The sequence below is a fragment of the Grus americana genome, chromosome 9, assembly GCF_028858705.1.
Source record: "Grus americana isolate bGruAme1 chromosome 9, bGruAme1.mat, whole genome shotgun sequence".
Classification (NCBI taxonomy): domain Eukaryota; kingdom Metazoa; phylum Chordata; class Aves; order Gruiformes; family Gruidae; genus Grus; species Grus americana.
The window spans coordinates 28,141,483-28,159,933 of NC_072860.1; the positions used below are offsets into that span (position 1 = coordinate 28,141,483).

General features: G+C 43.1%; 1 protein-coding gene across 1 annotated transcript in view; it reads left to right on the plus strand.

Moving 5' to 3' along the window:
* GPR149 (G protein-coupled receptor 149) overlaps positions 1-13,657 on the plus strand; it is a 28,242-nt gene extending 14,585 nt beyond the window's left edge. Inside the window, exon 4 of the mRNA XM_054835581.1 lies at positions 13,088-13,657. Coding sequence (XP_054691556.1) covers positions 13,088-13,657 — 570 coding nt within the window. The remainder of the gene's footprint in view (positions 1-13,087) is intronic.
* The last annotated feature ends 4,794 nt before the right edge of the window (positions 13,658-18,451 follow it).

The window sequence follows — 18,451 nt, forward strand, 5'->3', positions numbered from 1 at the left end:
TCCAGTGAAAGGCTTTGCATCTCTGATGAAAAACTAACAGAGTAAGGAGCTATGACTGCTGGTCTCCTCTCGGTGTTAGCTCAGGTACTGTTGGAAATAGTGTCTGGTGTTCTGGTAGGACCAAACCACTCAGCTGTACTGTGATTAAGAATTAAAAGGTGCGAACTTGTGTGTTTGGCTAAAACCTGGTCAGCCACCTTGACAGAAGATAATTTGTTTCAGCTGAATGGACAATGGCCAGCTTGAAGACTCTGGTTTGAAATGTCAACCCTGCCAGTAACACATGCAACTGGATCCTTGTGAATATGACTTTGCTGATTTTAAAGCTATCTGATTTGCATGGTGAGATAAAGGCTTGTAAGGATTTCATAGTTAAACACGCAGTCCTGCAGTTACTATAGAGGTGGTCCTCGTTGCCAGCCTCTTCCCACACTGTCCAAGGGGTGAGAGCTGCAGGCTGACCTGCTGGCTGCATGTCAGCAAGCAGAGGCGTGATCATAGAATAGTGTTAAAAAGTACAACTCTCCCCAATAAACTAAGCTCTTCCCTCAGGTAACAGACTGGGCTTGGCTTTGGAAGTTGGAAGGTCAGAGGCAGATGTGGGTAGGTTACCTTTAGGAACTCAAACTTTATCAAAATGGGGAAAAAAATCCCACCACATTTTACTAGTTTGTAAAAAGCAAGGTTAGGCAGCAGTGGGTCTGATCCAAAGCACCCCAGGTCCAAACATCCCAGCTTGTAGTCAGGTAAATATTCCATTGTGCTTAGTGGGGCTTTCACAGTCTGCGTAAAGCTTTCATTTGAAAAACTGCTGGTATTTCGTATGTCCGATGCCAGCAACCTCCCCAGTACTTCAGGGGAAGGTAACTCGTAGCAGGACTGAGTACTTGTCAGTGCTGCCTGCTGACGGGAGGGATGGTGCGTGCCAGCTAGCCTGCGCTGCTCGCTTGCCTGAACTGATTCAGGGAAAGAAGGGGTAAGAAGTCTCTCCCTAAGTTCCTTTTTTTCACCCTCTGAGCAAGAAGTGATACTTGCAAAAGGCTGCCCATTTTAATTCGTATTGTGAAAGCAGTATTTTTTATTCTGTTATTTTCAGACCTTAACTAAGCAGTGAGAAAGGTTGATTTAGCTTTTTGAAGAGTAGGGTGCCAGACAATATATGTGATGCCTTTGATTTTCTCTTGAAGCTATGTGCTACTTGGAAGGTGACACTACCTTGGAGTGATAGTGATGATGCTGTAGCTGGTTGTCTCCTCATCGTCTGTTCTGTGAGTAAAGAGTTACTCCATCAAAGTGATTTCTCTGGAATAAAAGTGGCATGAAAGGAGAATGAGGCAGCGGATTTTATTTAATACCTATATAGACTAGCTATAATTGAGAGGGAGAGAAAAAATGGTACTTGTCATTTCTAACTCTTGCTCAGCTGCATTTTTGAAAGATCCCTTTAACATCTCATAAAATACCAGTGTATCTCCCTTTCCCAAAGAGACTGAGTGTAAATATGTCATGTATTTTTTTGCCTATATTTAAGTGCCTTCAGGCAACAGGCTTGCAATATGTTATAGGCTTTCTGATTATTTTTTTCTTTGACTTGATACCTCATCTACGGGTTGCCTCAAGCAAACTCTTTCAAGAGACTCTCTGTATAGAACCTATTTATGTGCCCTGCAAAGAGAACGAGGGGGAGGCTGTGCAAATTATTTCACTTAGGAGGAGACAGCGCTGTATCTCTGTATGTCTGCAGTTTGAAGGTTTTTTAGCAGTGATAAATACACAAGATCTTTCTCACTCCAGGAAAGGTGTAAACATTCCAGTAAACACCAGGCACAGTATAGAAGCTGAGTTACCGATGAACTTGAAGATTATATTTGCTTTCCACTGGCCTGTACAGTGGTACCCACGCTAATCTGCTGTGATGTTCTCATCCAGTCTCTTCCTGCAGGTGGTGGTCCCGTGGTTGGAAAATCAATGTAGCATTTCACCATCAGCTTCTGACTTTGCTCCAAGTGGGACAAAGTGGTGTGGTCTTTGCGATGCTTGCTGACTCGCTGCTTGCAGTTAAACTTCAATTGGCACTCTGTTGAATTGCATGAACAGGAGAGATATCGAAAGCAGAAACATTTGCCCAGGAGGGCAGTGCTGAATACAGGCAAGCTCCTATAGCGTTTCCCTCACGCTGGCACCCCAGTGTGAAGCAGCTAGCTTCCTACGGCTGCTGTTTATTCTGTCTGGTTCAGATAAATAAGCACCAGCTTTCAGATCTGTTGCTTAAAACAGGTTTTTATGAATGCTAGATGTAAGTATACATGCAAACATGGAACTAGAAAAAAGAAGTAAAAAACTGGGCTGTGGAGAAGTAATGAGGCTAACTAAGCCTTGTGGAGCTGACCAATGACACTATGTCAGAGACTCTTACAGGAATCAATCCTGCAAAGAGCTGCCACTGGTTGATATCAGTGTTCCTTTTCTGAGAGAACAGACAATGCTACAAACAAAATCAATATCACACTGACCAAGGGATCCTTTTACATTGGCCCTAATGCCACTTAATGGAATAGGAGTTACAAAAGCAGTGCAATTTAGACACCTTCCAATAAAGCCATTACATTCTAGGCTGATATGTTCTCCATTTTTTAAAGGCTTGTGTTGTTTTTCAACATATTTTTCTTCATTATATTTTCCCAGTAAGCAAAAGCACCATTTCAGTTTAACTTCGCAATACCTGCAGCTCAGCAGAAAGCCTGTTAGTATGATGCTTACAAATGAACTCAGACCTTTTTTCCAGGACTGGCAGTACACACATCAAATAAACTTCACCAAGTCTGGTGAAAAGGTAAGGCCCAGTTTGCAGCTATCACAAAAAAGAGAGCAAATGTCAGCAGATCATCTCCTGTGCAAAGAGTGACCGCTTCCTGGTAGCAAGGTGATGGAGAGAGCCGGACCAGACATCCCAAGCTCTGATTTCTGTATCTACCATGTGCTGCCCAAAAGACCTTCTCTCTTCTGCAATACTAACCTTCAGACAGTTGATAATGCAATTAGCCCTGGCAGTCAAGACCATAGGAAGTAATTTTCAAATGTTCATGGTTGGAAAGCTTTGGCAGGTATATATATACATATGCAAAAGCTGTGTTCTTTAGAGTGTGATGTGTAGATTGCAGAGTTACACCTTCTGAAGCAGGAAATGTCAGTTCTGCAGACACTAACACTGCTTTAGTTGTGGTCCAGCTGACAAAACCCTTAGTACTTGAGACTGATTGGTGCTGTGCAGTGGAGATGCAGGGCTGGAGCTCTCTCTACAGCTAGGAGTGAGGTGGTTGTCTCAGTGCAGCGCTAGCCTCATTGCTCTGCTTTTAAAACCTCAGGTAACTTCTCCACCTACCTCTCTGTATGAGCATAGGTGTTACACAGAGACCAAGGCCTTAGCCTTCGATTGCGTGGTCAGTTGTTGCCCACATTTACCGTACCCATGAGGAAACCACACAAGATAGAAATACAAGAGCCAGAATTAATTTGCCCCTGTAGCCACAGTGCTGGTATTTTTATACTTTCAAGTGCATGACTTCACAATTTAAATGTTCCTCTAGTGTAGATTTTGATTGATATCTCTGTTTCTTTATCTTCATGCAAATAATTAAAACTAACACTGAAATTTTAATTCTGCACACTCTTTTTTACCTGAAAGTGCAAATAAATTATTAGAAATTGTCATAAATATCTCACACTGTGTTGTGAGAACAAATGCACAGACTTAAATAACAACCAAGTCTGTACTTGTTCTAAAAATCTGATTAAAAATAACAAACATCATAGAATTCAAACCAGACATGCTCATTTTCCCAGTTATTTTTGAAAGATCACTGTAGGATGTGAGACGGGTGTTCTGAAGGCAAGAAGTTGGGTAAAAGCCGGCCATATCAGCAAATCCCATCAGAGAATCCTGTTTCCATATTGAAGAGAGTTGTTTCTTGTAAAATCAGCTATTCTGTCTGTGAAGACAACTATTTAAATGTAATAGATTTGAAACAGCGAATCTTTACATCAAGATATAGATGGCTTGTGATAATTTTAGCATAAGTAGGTGCAGAGCATCTAGACTTCTGTAGGACGTCAGCGATTACAGACCACAGAGACACTGAAGCTCATGGCAGATGACTCCCATGAAGCCCAGCAGGAAGGAGAGCCGTGGGCTCCTCTGAATGACCTCCTTCAAGCCAGGCACCTTCTGAGCTTCTGTCCACCCTGCGCCCATGATGGGGGCTGACCAAAGGTGCCATGTACATTGCCAGGGGAAAAGCAATAGCCCTCAGCAGAGGGCTTTCTGTTGAGCTCATTCACTTCAGCCCCAGGCAACTGAGTACAGAAGTTCTGGCGTGTAGATGCAAGTATTCTTACCTCGGATGCCTCTGTTGCACTTTCTGTTACTGATGTGCTCCAAATAAAGGTCTGTCCGCATCGGGCAGGCCAATGACAAATACTGGTTTTCAGGTCATCTGAGGTGAGCTTGTCTATTCTTGTCATAGCCTAGTAGTTCTAAATTTACTGCAGTCAGCCTCTCAAAGGGCAAATCATTGCAGTAATTAATTTTACTGCAGCTAATTTTTATTTTTAGGGAAGTGGAAGACTAAGCCTCTATTTTAAAATAAACAGAAAACACATTGTCTCTGGAAAGAAATGTTGGGATCCCTACTGGAAACATTCTAAAAATAGAACTTTTCAGCTAGAACTGTATTCCACCAAAGTAATTAGGGATGCAAACTCATTAGAGGTTTCTTTAGATTGCTGATATTTCTGTTTGGGAAGGCAGCATGGCCCAATGGGAGTGGCGTTGGACTGGGATGCAGCAAAACCTTCGTCTGTTCTTGGCTCTATCACTGTGCCGTTCTGCAGGCTTGGGAGTCGCTCTCCGTCCTAGGACCTCACATCAGAGCTCTCCTACCTTCCAGAGATGAGATGCATGATCTCTGCTTTGCTCTAACACTAATGTTACACTTATCTTATTATTCCAGGGCCTGTGATTCGTAACATTTGAAAATTAGGAATCGTGAGGGAGAGTCTGCAAACTACCTTGTGCTTGAGTCCGTTGCCCAGACACAGGCATGTAGAACCAGTTGAGATGCCTTAGGGTGTCCCACTGGGCCTCCAGCTGCTGCTCCAGGAGGCTGTAGGTCTCCCATTAGTCCTCTGTTACATTTGAAAGTTTTCTGAGGATATCCCAAATCCTCTGTGGCATCTCTGACTGCACGAGACAACCATGTCTGGGCAACTAGTTCCAGCTTTAAATGTCTGAGTACGCAGCCTTCTTGCATACTCAGGGAGGGTAGGTCCTAACTTAGGTGCACTGGAGTATCCTCCAAACAAATTTTCTTCTTCCCCTTGATCGTGTAGGAATTCTAGGCTCTTAACATTTCCTTTCTTCCCCCAGTCAACCTTTTTTTCCTCCACTGGCGTTTACCATATTGCAACAGCAGTGTGGCTCTGAACATTTATATTTTATTTCAGTTGCTAACAAGCGTTACCTAGCTAAGGACCCACTTCTGGAAGAGTCAGCTTTGTTCTCAGGAGATGAAGTATTAATTGATAACCGTGTTTGGAGAATGGAGCTGTTCACGCTTTCCCTTCCCTGCTGTGTTCCCAGCCGCCCCCTGGAATGAGAAATTTCCTGGGAAGTGTGTCCTTTCCAGACTGGGTGAGGGTCTCTGCAGGTACTAAGCACTGAGAACTGGGACCACTGAGTTTAAGATCCTCGTAACAGGATGAATCCAGTTACACTTAATATAAAATGTGAAAAGTATGTAGAAATGTTTGATACTTTAAATATTAATATGTTATCCTTAAAGAGTTTTCTAGGCTTCCTCTAGCAGAAAAAATTCTTGATCACTTGCAAACTAGAGTTTTAAATTATTTTAAACATCACATGTAAATACATAAGAAACAGTATTCAGAGTTGATTGCAGCCATAAATTCCGGACTTTTCTATAAGCGCCCAGCTCTGCCAATTGCTGATCAACTCCTGCAGACGCTAAAGAGAAGGAGAGGGAATGCTGTACACCCTCGGGAGGCACTTACCAGCATGCAGAACGAGTCTCTGCTTTGGCAAGGGATGAAATTAAAATTTTCTTCGAGTGTACTTGCAGCTTAATACCCCTTTATTAATATTTCATGTAAGTATATCTATTTCATGTCAAACCAGATAGAAAAGGGTGCTTCGCTTTGGTTTCTGCCAGTTTGCAAGGAGAAACAGCGTAACAGATTCTGTAAAAGTTACCTTTCCCTTTCCTTCCCCCTCAGAAAAGCCATAGGGATCAAAAACTTATTTCCTGTTCAGGGAAGGCTGCGGACTTTCTAGGTTCTGTAAATGGCCTTAGTGGGATCATTTAAAAACTGTAAGTCAGATGGCTCTTGGTGGGGCCTTTCTCACTGCTGTGAGCATTTCCAAATTGAAACCTTCCTGCCAGGGCCGTTGCCCAGCCGCCCTGGGGCTCCTTCGTCCTCTGCGGAGGCTGAAGCCTCCCCTCTGTCCCGGTGTCCTCCCCCCACAATTCCGGCTCAGGCTCTGCTCAGGCAGCCGCAACGGGATGGGGGAGCCCGGTCTCAAACTGCAATGGTTATGAGGAAGGTTTGCCTCATAGCAACGATGACAACTTTCTGTCTTCTCTGAAATCTGGAAGGTGGATAATTTAATAATGAAAGGATTTGCTTTATCAATTATGCAGAGATTTCTCTGTTCAGAATGCATCAGCGCTCCTTAAGGAACAAGTACATTTGTGATTTATTTCATTGTAATTTTTTGTCTTTGCTTGTTAAAAATGCATGCGCTGGTACATGCGGTTCTCCAGTGAAATCCCTGTCCCAGATTCTAACAGACAGAATAGCCTCCAGCCGCCTCGGGCAGGAGCTGCACAGAGGGTATGCCCCGTGGTAGGACGCAATGGAAATAAACAGTCCACAAAAAGTAAAACCAGGCAAGGGAAGGGCCAGCCCCCACTGGCAGGAGCTCGTGGCAGACATCACGGCGTTAGAGATCCTGCAGCATTCCTGAGTGATGGGTTGCGTGTGGATATATGTTAAGCAACTTTGAAAATTACCAACATGCTGTGGGGAGTGCCGTGATTTTTTTAATTGAAACATTTGAGCATGTCCAAATTGAAACCTTTCCTTGAGTCCTACCAGCAATTAAGAAATCAATTGTAAAAAGGTAAATATTCTATATACATATACACATGCATACAATGAATAAATAAATACTTGTATGTATCTGCGCATGTGTGCACGCTGAGAAAAAGCATCTACAAGTGGATATAGGAACCAGAAGATACTTAATTTTAAATCTGCTGTGTTCGAGTAGGTAAGTGTCTGACCCTTCCTTCACCTCTCCTAGTTGACAGTGAGTAAGGTCTCAGAAAGACAAGTCTTCGCTCCACAGGATCAGAATCGCTGATGGCAAGGCTTCCCCCTGCTCTGTAGTTACCATGGATGCCAAACTGGGGTGCGATGCACGAGAGGCAGAAAGAATGCACTTCAGCTGTGGGGTGTCTTTGTGATAGTACTACAAATTCTGGTATAACGAATTCCCATAAAACAAACACAATACTGGAGTTGTAGAAAAAATCCTACATTTTATTTAGGAATAGTGATAATTATATATGTGTATCTAATATGCTGCAAAACTGCCGAGACACAAAAGCTGCAAAATGGCACTTCGGTTGAAAAGATAGGATTTGATTTGATTTGATTTGATTTTAATTTCACAATGCTCTTTACCTTTATGCTAGCGCCTGATTCCTGCATGCATTATCAAGACAGCATCAAAATGTTGTCTTTCTGAAGATGATCCAAGACACAAGTGGCTGTGAGTTTTCTGTACCTTTTTAAAAACAGTTTTTTAGAAGTGCTTTAAAAAGAGAACACATAGCATAAATTGTGTGGGAGGAGTTAATATGTGTATTTCTCTTAGAAGCTAGGTTTTCTTTTAAATACAGGAATACAAAGGGTGTGGGCAAAAGAGGCTGGTGGAGCAGCACCCCTTCAAAAAGCACTTTGGACCCAGGCTGCGGGGAGGGAGATGGCAGAGTTCAGAAACAGCACAGCGGATCTCTTTCTGTTTTCACTGAAGTAAAAAATGAGTCATAACCCTTCTACAACTGTGGATGCTTTTGTTCACACTAAAATAATGCAGAGATGAGATACAGGAACCTGGATGGAGGAACTGAAGGCCACTGTTAAGTGTTACTGAAATTGCTTCCTCTTCCTACTGCTTTAGAATTAAATTGCACTGTAAGGCTTAAAATCAGAAAGCTGAACTGTAGGTAACAATGGGAGTGGAAGATAAAATACTTCTTCACAGGATGTACCAGTATAGTCTGGTTTGCTAGTAGATTCCTGTTTATTGCCATGGATGTGTCATGGGAAGCAAAAATGAATATTTAATGATGAGATCAAGGACAAGATGAGGGTCACATTCTGTTTGGATTAACAGTAGTTTATACTGAAAGTAATTCCAGTAATACTCGGTTTTACCTGGCTATACATAATCCCAGAAATGCATCCTTCCCTCTTTCGCACTAGTGGTGTTTTTATTTGTAGCATTTTTCTGTTGGGCTGCTTGGCGGTAGAGCGAAGCTCGCAAAGCAGGCCTGAGGCGAGGAGAGCTCTGAACCAGGAGGGAGCCTGGCCGCGGCGTTCCGTGCCTTGGGCACACTGCTAAGGGGCTGAGGGTCCCAGTCCTCGGTTGCTGGCCCCTTACCAGCTGCGGTGCAGAGTCCTGCCGGGTGCTCTGGCTGCAGAGGGACGGTCACCGGCTGTGCCCGCAGCGGCTCCCCTCGGGCGTGCAGCACGCAAGTCTGGGGCTGCGGCACTTTTGGGCCAGCCAAGGTAGTGCTGGTTCCCCGCAGCACTTAGTGGTCCGTTTTCAGTTCAGTGGCTCAGATCTCTCCATGGGCTTTATCCCTGCCTTCCCCTATCATGTAATTCCAGGGTTTGATTTAATTTTTAATAAAGTCTGCTTAGTAAGTTCTGTAGTGTCATGTAAATGCTGCTTACTTTTTTTCAGTAATTAGCTGGATTTTTTTAAACTTTGAACATTTTGCATTGGTGATGAATGGGGTTGTTTCACACAAAAGGCAAATTCCTTTGTTGAAGGACCACGTTAAGTCACAGTCTGGCATGTACTTGGTCAAAGCTTGCAGTTGATAGTCCGGTGCTGCTCCCTGCAAGGATAGTGGTACTGGGCAGGCACCTGGCACAGTCCTGCCTGCACGGCATTGTGGTGCACGGTTTGCAAAGAGACAAACGGATTCTCTACTTGTAGAAACAGATGAAGGTGTTCGTAATTGAACAATATTTCTACTGGAATTGTCCTGGAGAGAAATGACATAGTTTACTGGCTTTCTGGTTAGTGACTGGGAAGTGGCATAGAAGACTTGGTATGTCCCTTTCACTTCTAAAAGCAAATACTGATTTCTCAACAGAAAACAGACTTTCAGAAAGAGCCACTAAATCTGTGGTCACTGGAAAATTTCTCATTCTCCAGAACTGGAGTATTCATTCCAGCAAGTGAGGATTACTCATTCTCCCTCCAGGTGCCTCAGACATATCCTCCATCTGCTTGACGTTCAGTCTGACAAATCCGCAACGTTTTATTAAGTAGAACATAACCTTGCACTGAAGTAATCTGTTCTTATTTAACTTTTTTCCCATACTCTTTAGATGTCTTTCTGTATAATCAAAGTGCTGTTTTAGACTGTTCTTCAGCCTCTGAGCTTGATTAACTACCAGAAATGCAGACACTTTTAATGGACCCTGCAAAGGCCTTTCAGTGTTGATTGCAGGAACTAGAAGGGGGGCTGGGAACAGAGCTGTAGGGCTTATATCCAACAGAAACACCATTCTAAATGTGCGCTACCAAAATCGTTAGGTATCCAGGCTCTATCTATCCGAGACGCTAACCTTGTGCCTCTGTCTGTGCTGCTTACAACAGCAGGCTTTGCCCGCTTGATCGTCCCTGGAGCTGGGTTTGTGCTTTGTCCTCTAGTCGCCTTAGCAAGTGCCTGGGCTGGAAGGCAAGCGGGCAAGAGCTTCCTCAAGCTGAGAAAACAGTTATTCTCACATCTCTCCTTTCCTGGAGGAGCGATCCTAATTACTAATTACTACAGAAAATGTAAGTGCCAACACCCAACTGTGCTCTAAAAATAAGCTCCCTCGTCATTGCTTTGAAACAAAGGCTGCCGGTGCTTACCCTTAGGAGAGCTACGCGTGAGGGAGCCCCTGTGCCCGCCACGGCCTTGTACTCCAACAGCAGTGAGCTGTGTCACCTAACATTCACCCATCTAGGAGCTTTGCTGGCTCGATGACACAGCACGATAGCTGCCTCTGTAACTGCGCGTTGGAAGGACACTCGAGGACCATTTTTCTCTGACAAATCTATTAAGGAGACTGATACAACTTTAATTTCTTTCCAGCAGGGCGAGCCAGCTCCTAGGTCTTGTCAGGCAAATTCCTTTGTTGAAGGACCACGTTAAGTCACAGTCTGGCAAGTTTTTGGTACGCTGTGAAACCTAATTTTCTTTTCATGCTCTTTAGTGAAGGTGAGGTAATGCGGCACTTGATTTAGCTGTGTGGTTGTAAAGTTGTGCCTAATTCTATAAAAGTCTCATCACAACAGCTTCCTTTAATAATCAGCAAATAACTGCCCTTCCCAGCTCCCTGTGAACGATGTCACCTTTCCAATCAGTATCCGAAACCTCTCTGCTTCTACTCACTTTCTCAGTTTTACTGGAAAGGAAACATTAGACAGAACTGGTCCAAGTGGAAGAGGTCCCTTCAGTGCTGAAGTAATGCTAGCGCTTCCCCATGTTGCCAATTATTAGACCTGGTCTTTCTGTCGCTCCTCCTTCTCCTCCTCCTCTCTATTCACACAGTTTGCACAAGACAAATCAGTACCCAGGAGGACAATTCTGGAGCTTCTGCTTCTGCGGGTGAGCTCAGGGCACCCTGCTGTAACTCGCCCAGGACAGACTGGTCCTTTCTGAAGCCCAGGGTTTCTGCGGTTTGTGTTTCGGTTGCAGGTAGATGAATCACAACACTCACAAACGAAGAGGCATATCCTGCTGTCCTATACAGCCGTCTCCCTCTCTCATCTTAGCTGTGCCTTGCACGGACAGTAAGAAATGTGAGTGCTATCCAGTCTCCTTAAATGCTTTGGACTTACACATCCTGATAAATCAACCGTCTGGCATTTTTTCACCTCATGCATTGATTGCTCTAGTATGGTTTCTCATTCCCAAATCATCCAGGAAGTTACATGCTGCTAAGGAGGGTCTCTGTGCGTGCCTGTGTGTGTACAGAGGAGGGACGGGAGGGTGAGGTTTGGGCTGGTGACTTGCTGCAGCAGGCAGCAGCAGCGGGAGGCAGGGGAGCGCCTTTGCTGGACAGGGAGCTGCAGCGCAATACAAGTCAGTCTGGAGTTCACATAACAACGTGAGCTGGAGATATTCAAGGTAGATTTAAAAGATCATCAACGGGTCCCGAAAGCAGCATAGCAACAGCAACACAGAAGACTGTGCAGGGTGATTCACCTTGCTGCCTGGCAGCTTTTCAGTGCCCTCTGTGCACACTTCTCCCGGGTGTCTGTGGGGGCAGAGCTGGATTCTGCAGCTTCCCCTAGTTTCAGCAGTCTTCTCTGTTGTGCATTTCCCTCTAACCCAGCGTAGCCCTTCTCGTGAACTACCCTGTCCCAAAGTCAGCACATCACTGCCTACCAAGGAGTAGGCAGTGCTTTTGGCAAAGCTGCCGTTCATTTTAATAGTATTTTTTAGTGAATAAGAGCAAGTTTTCAAATGCTAACCCCTGCTCTCCTCAGTAAGCAGTCAAAGCCCAGCTGTAGCAAAGCAGATAAGGATGGAGCAATAGATGAGCCCTCAGTGAGATTCTCCATGACCTGAGTCTGATGTTTCTTTGCTGTGTGTGTCTACTACTGCCATCGCTTTGGTTCTGTCCAACACGAGTCACCGAATGGACAACCTCCACAGTTAAAAATTAGTCTTTATAGCCTGAGAAAAGGAGTCAGGATCCGTTCTGCAGCACAATGGAAGGGAACGTGCAACAACCTCCCACTGAGTCAGCTATCACAGTTCAAAAGGAGCAAGCCATGTCCTCTGTTCTCCACTCAGGCACGCACAGTAATTTCTTTCTGTAATGACTTTATTTATTTACAGCCTCTGAAACATTACTTTCATTGCAACTGCTAAACACATGACCTTGCAGGGCTGTAACTGAATTTTCTTTTTCTGCCTTCAAGTATGTGAAAATTTCTCTACTGATAAATTCAGCTTTGTTCTAGGAAAGAATCCTGCATTGGCTTCTAGAACCACTGTGAAATGTGTTTGGGAGTGAGGTTTTACACGGGCCCTCTGGCCGTCAAGGTAGTCACACTCTAAATCCTTATTATAGATTCCCAACTGATACTGTTGAATGAACATTCTTTCCACCATAAAAATAAACAAAAATGCACAAAAAGTTCCTCAAATAATAGCTGACAAGTTGGTTTGGAAAGTTCAGCTTGTTGGCTAAGCCACGTAACTTTAGGCACCTAATTTAGTTAAGACTAAGCAAGACGAGGTGCCCAAGGGAGGCAGATGATGTCAGCGTAGGGTCCTGGTTTTGGACAGTCCTCTGCTGTCATTTCTTTCCATCGCTGTATGAGAAGCTTTAGGAGATCGGTATCTTGATCTGATTTAAGCAGAGTGAACACACTTTCAGAGGTGCCTGTGAGTACAAGCTGGAGAAATGCCTGCTGGTGCTGGCTGCCGCGTTGTGGACTGGCTGCAGTGAAACCTAAGTGTACACTGTTCCAACAAAGCGTGTATGTCCATAAGGCACCTGAGGCTTCACGTTTTATACTAAAGTGCATAATTATCAAACACGTCTTTCTACTCTTTAAAGTCATAAATGCCAGGTTTCTAAAATACTGCAAGGAAAAGTCTACAACAGTAAAATAAGTTAACAAACTAAGCATGATCGGTTTATTTATAATGGATTCTAACTTCAAAAATTAGCATTAGATAATGGTCACTCTTTCTCTTTCCAGCGATCAGGTGGATTAGCTATCCCTCTGTGTGCATTTCAAGGAACTGTATCTCTTCAGGCACCCACAGGAAAAACACTCTCTTTATCTACATACGAGGTAAGCACTGAAGGGCAAAAAATAACACCCACGTCAAAGAAAATTGAAGTATATCGATCTAAAAGTGTTGGTCACGAGCCAAACCCAGAGGAGTCTCCTAATACGTTTGCTGACACGAGTGTTAAAATTCATTTAGAGGTTCTTGAAATTTGTGACAATGAAGAGGCCCTGGATACCGTGTCAATCATCAGTAACATCAGCCAGTCCTCCACACAGGTAAGGTCTCCATCCTTACGTTACTCACGGAAAGAAAACAGGTTTGTCTCATGTGATTTAGGGGAAACTGCCTCCTACTCCCTCTTCATACCATCAAACAATCCTGACAGCGATATTAACATATCAATTCCAGACACTGTCGAAGCTCATCGGCAGAACAGTAAAAAGCAGCATATGGAGAGAGGTGGTTATCAGGAAGAAATTCAAATGTTGAATAAAGCATACAGAAAACGGGAAGAAGATGGCAACAGCAATTAAAAGGCATTTAATCTAGACATTCATTTAAACTGATTTGACAGACATTGCTCCTCTTGATTTAGTTACCCCAGCAAATAAAATGCCAACTGTTTTTTCTTAACGTATAAATTAATTTTATTTGGGTACACTGTTAAATAGATTAAAACTTTTAATGATACATGGATGGGATAACAAATACTTAAGTGCTTTTCAGCTTTGCATACTGAATTCCAAGTTATTTATATATCTGTTTATTTGAGGAACACTTGTGTCTAAAAGGAATCCTAAAGACTCTTAAAAACCAGCCGTGGTTGCTTGTTGGCTCTGGGTGGTCTGTCTGTAGGAACCGGCGGAAAATAAAGGAGCAGCTCCCACGGTGGGAAGTGACAACAGTTTTGGCTGATTTGCAATTCTGCTCTTACTGATGTGCCAGACTTGAAACATTTATCTGAAAAAACGTAGCCCAAGCCTAAGACTAGCTCATTTAGTTGACTAAGTAGAAGATTAAAAGATATGTAAATGGTTTGATTTTCTACTGCTCTGTTCCTGATTCATATGTAATACCTGTGTAAGTGGCCATTGTATAGACCTTTGAATACGGGTGGCTGAAATGTAAGAATGCACATTTTGTAAATATGACATTGTGAAACTTAAGTGTGTTCTCATGGCTTGACATTTCTTGGATCGAATGTGACAAACATTGGTTAATTCTGTGCCAGTTTCTCTGAAGAGTCCCCTTTTTTGCCTCCGTGATCTCTTACCAAGTTAAGAAGTTTCCCGACCTTACAGAATATTTGCACTCAATCCAGATAAAGGCAGCATTTGAAATATTTGAAGAGCTAGGTTGTCAAAAGCAATTTGAATAATTCTTCATGTCCGAGTTGTCCTTAAGCAAGGAATAGTTTTACAGTGTCATCTTCCTCGTCAAGGCCCATATGAACGCCCATATCACGACAGGGGGTGTAGCTTGCAGATAGTTGCAGGAATCCCGGTGGCTCACAGCGAAACCGCTTTTTCTTTTTGGGCCATATATATTCTGTCATTAAACGTGTCATCACTCGTCCTTGGATGGACCCTCCTGCTTTAGATCTGAGTCAGGAGGTGGGGGTTACAACTGGTTAGTGACTCCTTAGGAGAGGGGGAAGGAGCTGTTCAGGGCGGCCAGACTTAGAGACTGAACATCAACCTCCAGAGAGTGAGTCTGGTTACCTAAATAAGTTCCTGCCCTGTATCACCCTCAGGAGGAGCCCATCTCCCTGCTGACTTACAAGAAACCTAGAACTAAGTCTAAAACCAACCTTAAATTAAACGAGTGAATGCTCTATTTTGTGTCAAGTTCAGACAAGCCAAAGTGGAAACCTTGAAGGGACTCCCTAAGTCTTACATTAAATATGAGGCATATGCTTGAAATGGTAGTGCATTTTGACTGAGAGCTCTTTTTTCTGAGGTTTTGTCATTCATTGCAGTTAAACAGAGGTAAATATACTGCCAGGATTTTCAGCAGTTTGGTTAAAAATTATACCGCTTCTTTAATGAATAGAATTAATTCCCAGTGGTATGTGTGACGACATAATCATTTAGGTGTCTGCAGTTTTCCACTCAGCGGGAACATGCAAGGGAAAACAAGCACAACCCTGTTCAGGATTCCTTTATGGGTTATGAACAGACGGAGCAAAAGGGCCACATACTGTGTCCACTTGCACTCACCATTTGATCTGGAGGCATGAAAACAAGCAGGCGACTTGCCTTCTCACTTCACCACGATAAATCAGGCCTGCCGTCGCAATCAGTGGGGCTGTGCTGCTGTGACAGTGATGTAGCGCTGAAGAAAATCAGGGTCGAAGACTGCAGGTTACTGTGATAGAGATGGATCACTCTGCAAGTTGTGCTTTTCCTGCGCTGCCTTTCCAAGGTGAAAACAAGGGTTCTCGTAAGATTGCCTCAAGGTTCTTAGTTCCGCTAAGATGCTATGTTATATTTCAGATTTAACAAGAAACTACAGTAGAAGGAGCAATCAGTGGTAAGTCAATTGAATAAATCTATATTCATGCACACAGAGCAGACACATGCATCCGGCTGTCTCTGAATATGTTGCTTTTCTTTGTGTTCTGTAGAAGGAATGCAGAAGGTATCTTTATAGCAACAGACACACTCGATCAGATAAAGGTGGCAAAGTTGTGATGGAGGATGCAGCCCATCACAGCTTTAGTTTGGTCAGGTGTTCTTTTTTTCCTGGAAGTGATTTGGGCTATGTTAACAAGATGATGTGCTGATGTGTTAATCTCTGATGGATATATTTACAAAGGGTTAAAATTTGGAGGCATTAAAATTCAGCACAGCTGCAACCCAAAGCTTGACCCAATTGTAGAGTGTCATCTTGCTGCTGTAATGAAATATAACATTTTCTTTAATGAATCTGTAAATTTAATAATGTACAAATGTCTGATTATTTTATTTTTTGCTCTAAATGACTTACATCATTAAACAATTTAAAGTGTCTGAAAACCCAAGTTGTAATTATTGAGTAGATATCAGCTCCTTGCACAAACCACCAGAAAATTTGCTGTTTGAGAAAATTTGCTCCTGGTTTGTTTATTCACTTGCGTGTTGAGGTGTCTTCATTTATTATTTCATGAAATGTATTTGGACTCAATTTTAAAACAATTCTTTTATAATAGTTTTTAAAGGAAAAATATTTTCTCCCTCCTCAGTTGTTTTTCCCCTGTCTGACCTTTTAATGCATTTCAGCGGCAGCTTGACATTTGAGGGCAAAGTGTTTGTCAATGACCATTTGAAGGTGACTTGAAAGAGACCTCATCTCTGTTCAGACACCACAGCAACTGACTGAAAAAAATCTCTTGGAAAATGTGACTTGAACCAGCGCCTGAGCTTCCCCTGCTCTTAGGACGTGGGTTGTTGAATAATGCCAAGGATAGAAAACAAGAAACTCGGAAATCATTTTTGAGATAATCTTTGGTAAGCAGCATACCAGTGGGTCAGGGCTTCCTTTCAGTGGCCCTCATGTACACTGAGAATAACATTACATTAACAGAGTTACAAGAAAACAAATCTGTAATATGCAGGGCCAGGCCCAAGAATCCCAAATGCCTCAAAGGATTGTGCTTCTTGAAATAAAAAATACAGCCAGGTACTGAAATGTAAATTTTCTGTACTAATCTTGATAGAAAAAATATCTTACAGCATCATACTATTTCAAAATACAGTAATTTCATAAAAAATAATAAATGTTACTTATGCATTATTTTACCTTTATAGATTCTGGAACATGATTTCCCTTCCCAGTATGTATCACTGTAATGATTTCCAAGAGGAGGCTTTGAGTGTTATGTTCCTCTCTCTTAATGAATTTTGCAGATTTAGGTGTCTCAGAGCAGAATAAATTCTGCTTTTCTAGACTCAAGCAACAGCTCTGACAAGAATTGCAATACCCATCTCTGTACACTCCTGTGTGGTGTACACTCTGTGTTTTACAAAACAAATTTTAAAGACCCTCAGTCCTGGCACAAACGATCTTTACTCATAGACGGTCCTATTGACTGCAGTACTGCTGCGGTGGAGTAGCAAGATTTTACTCAGTGGATGGAGAGCTGTAACGTGGGATCATCTTTTATTGTGTCTCCCCCTTCTCAGTGTTTACCTGACAGGATTCCTGTTCCCTCGTGAGGAATTTGACTTCAAGGAATCTCCCTTCAAAGTATTGGAAGGAGAACACTACCTTCGGTCCTCTTTGAGAGCATGCTGCTGCGTAGAGACCGTTACGCACAGGTGCATTACTGTACTTCATGGTAGTGTGCTGCTGGAGTGGGTGCAAACTGACTCTGAGCGGTGGCTCAAAGGACTTGAAAAGGCTGGGTAACATGCAAACCACTGAGATCGTTTCAAGCAATAGGTCTTTTCATACATATTAGAAAATGATCTTTAATAGATGCATATTTATTTGCAACATCTAGATCTACAAGTCTACTAAAAATATTTGCATTTGTAATGTTTTCTTTAGAATGTGTGGAGGTTTTGCAGTGTTAAAAAGACATGGCTGAAATGCAGTAGCTGCATGCACGCATATGGAAGTTTCCTTTTGTGCTAAAATCCCACTTATTTCAAATGTGTGCACTGCTCAGGTGTCCAGATACACGGTCATGGAGAGATACTGGATCAAACAGAATAAATCTGTTGAAGTCACCTGAGTGATTCAAGGTAACCTTAGAACATTTTTCTTCAATAATTGTAAGGAGATACAACAGACCAAACCAGCTTTCTGACGGCTGGCTTAGGCATGCAGAACCTGACACGAGATGCAATGGCATGTCTAAGTCAAGTGGCACGTGAGAGCGTGGCCAGGCACATGGCTCACGGGATACATACGTAAGCCCTGGCCGGTGGTAGGTCCTAGGGATGGTCACCAGCCATCATTGCAGGCTTCAGTAGTTCCAGATTAGCATCAGACACATCTCCTGTCCTGGTATATCCAAGTAATGGAACCGGAGTTAATAATTGCCCCAATTTATATTCACCTACAGGCTAAAGAAGGCCCGGAAGGCAAGCTCAGTGACAGGAACGTTCATACCCGAGCAGCTGGGTGTGCTTGTCCATCCAGCATCCTACCCCCTCCGCCCTTTCGGAAGGACTTGTGCCATCCTCCCTTGTTTGGCCTGTGTAGGTATGCCAGTGACATATTTCATCAGGGGATCTTTTACCATTTCTCAGATTTCTGAGAATTTATTTTGTGCTAATTTTCTTTGGCTCTTTTTTACTCCCTAGTTGGTTGCCACTGTGAGGCTTTTGAAGAATGCTGTG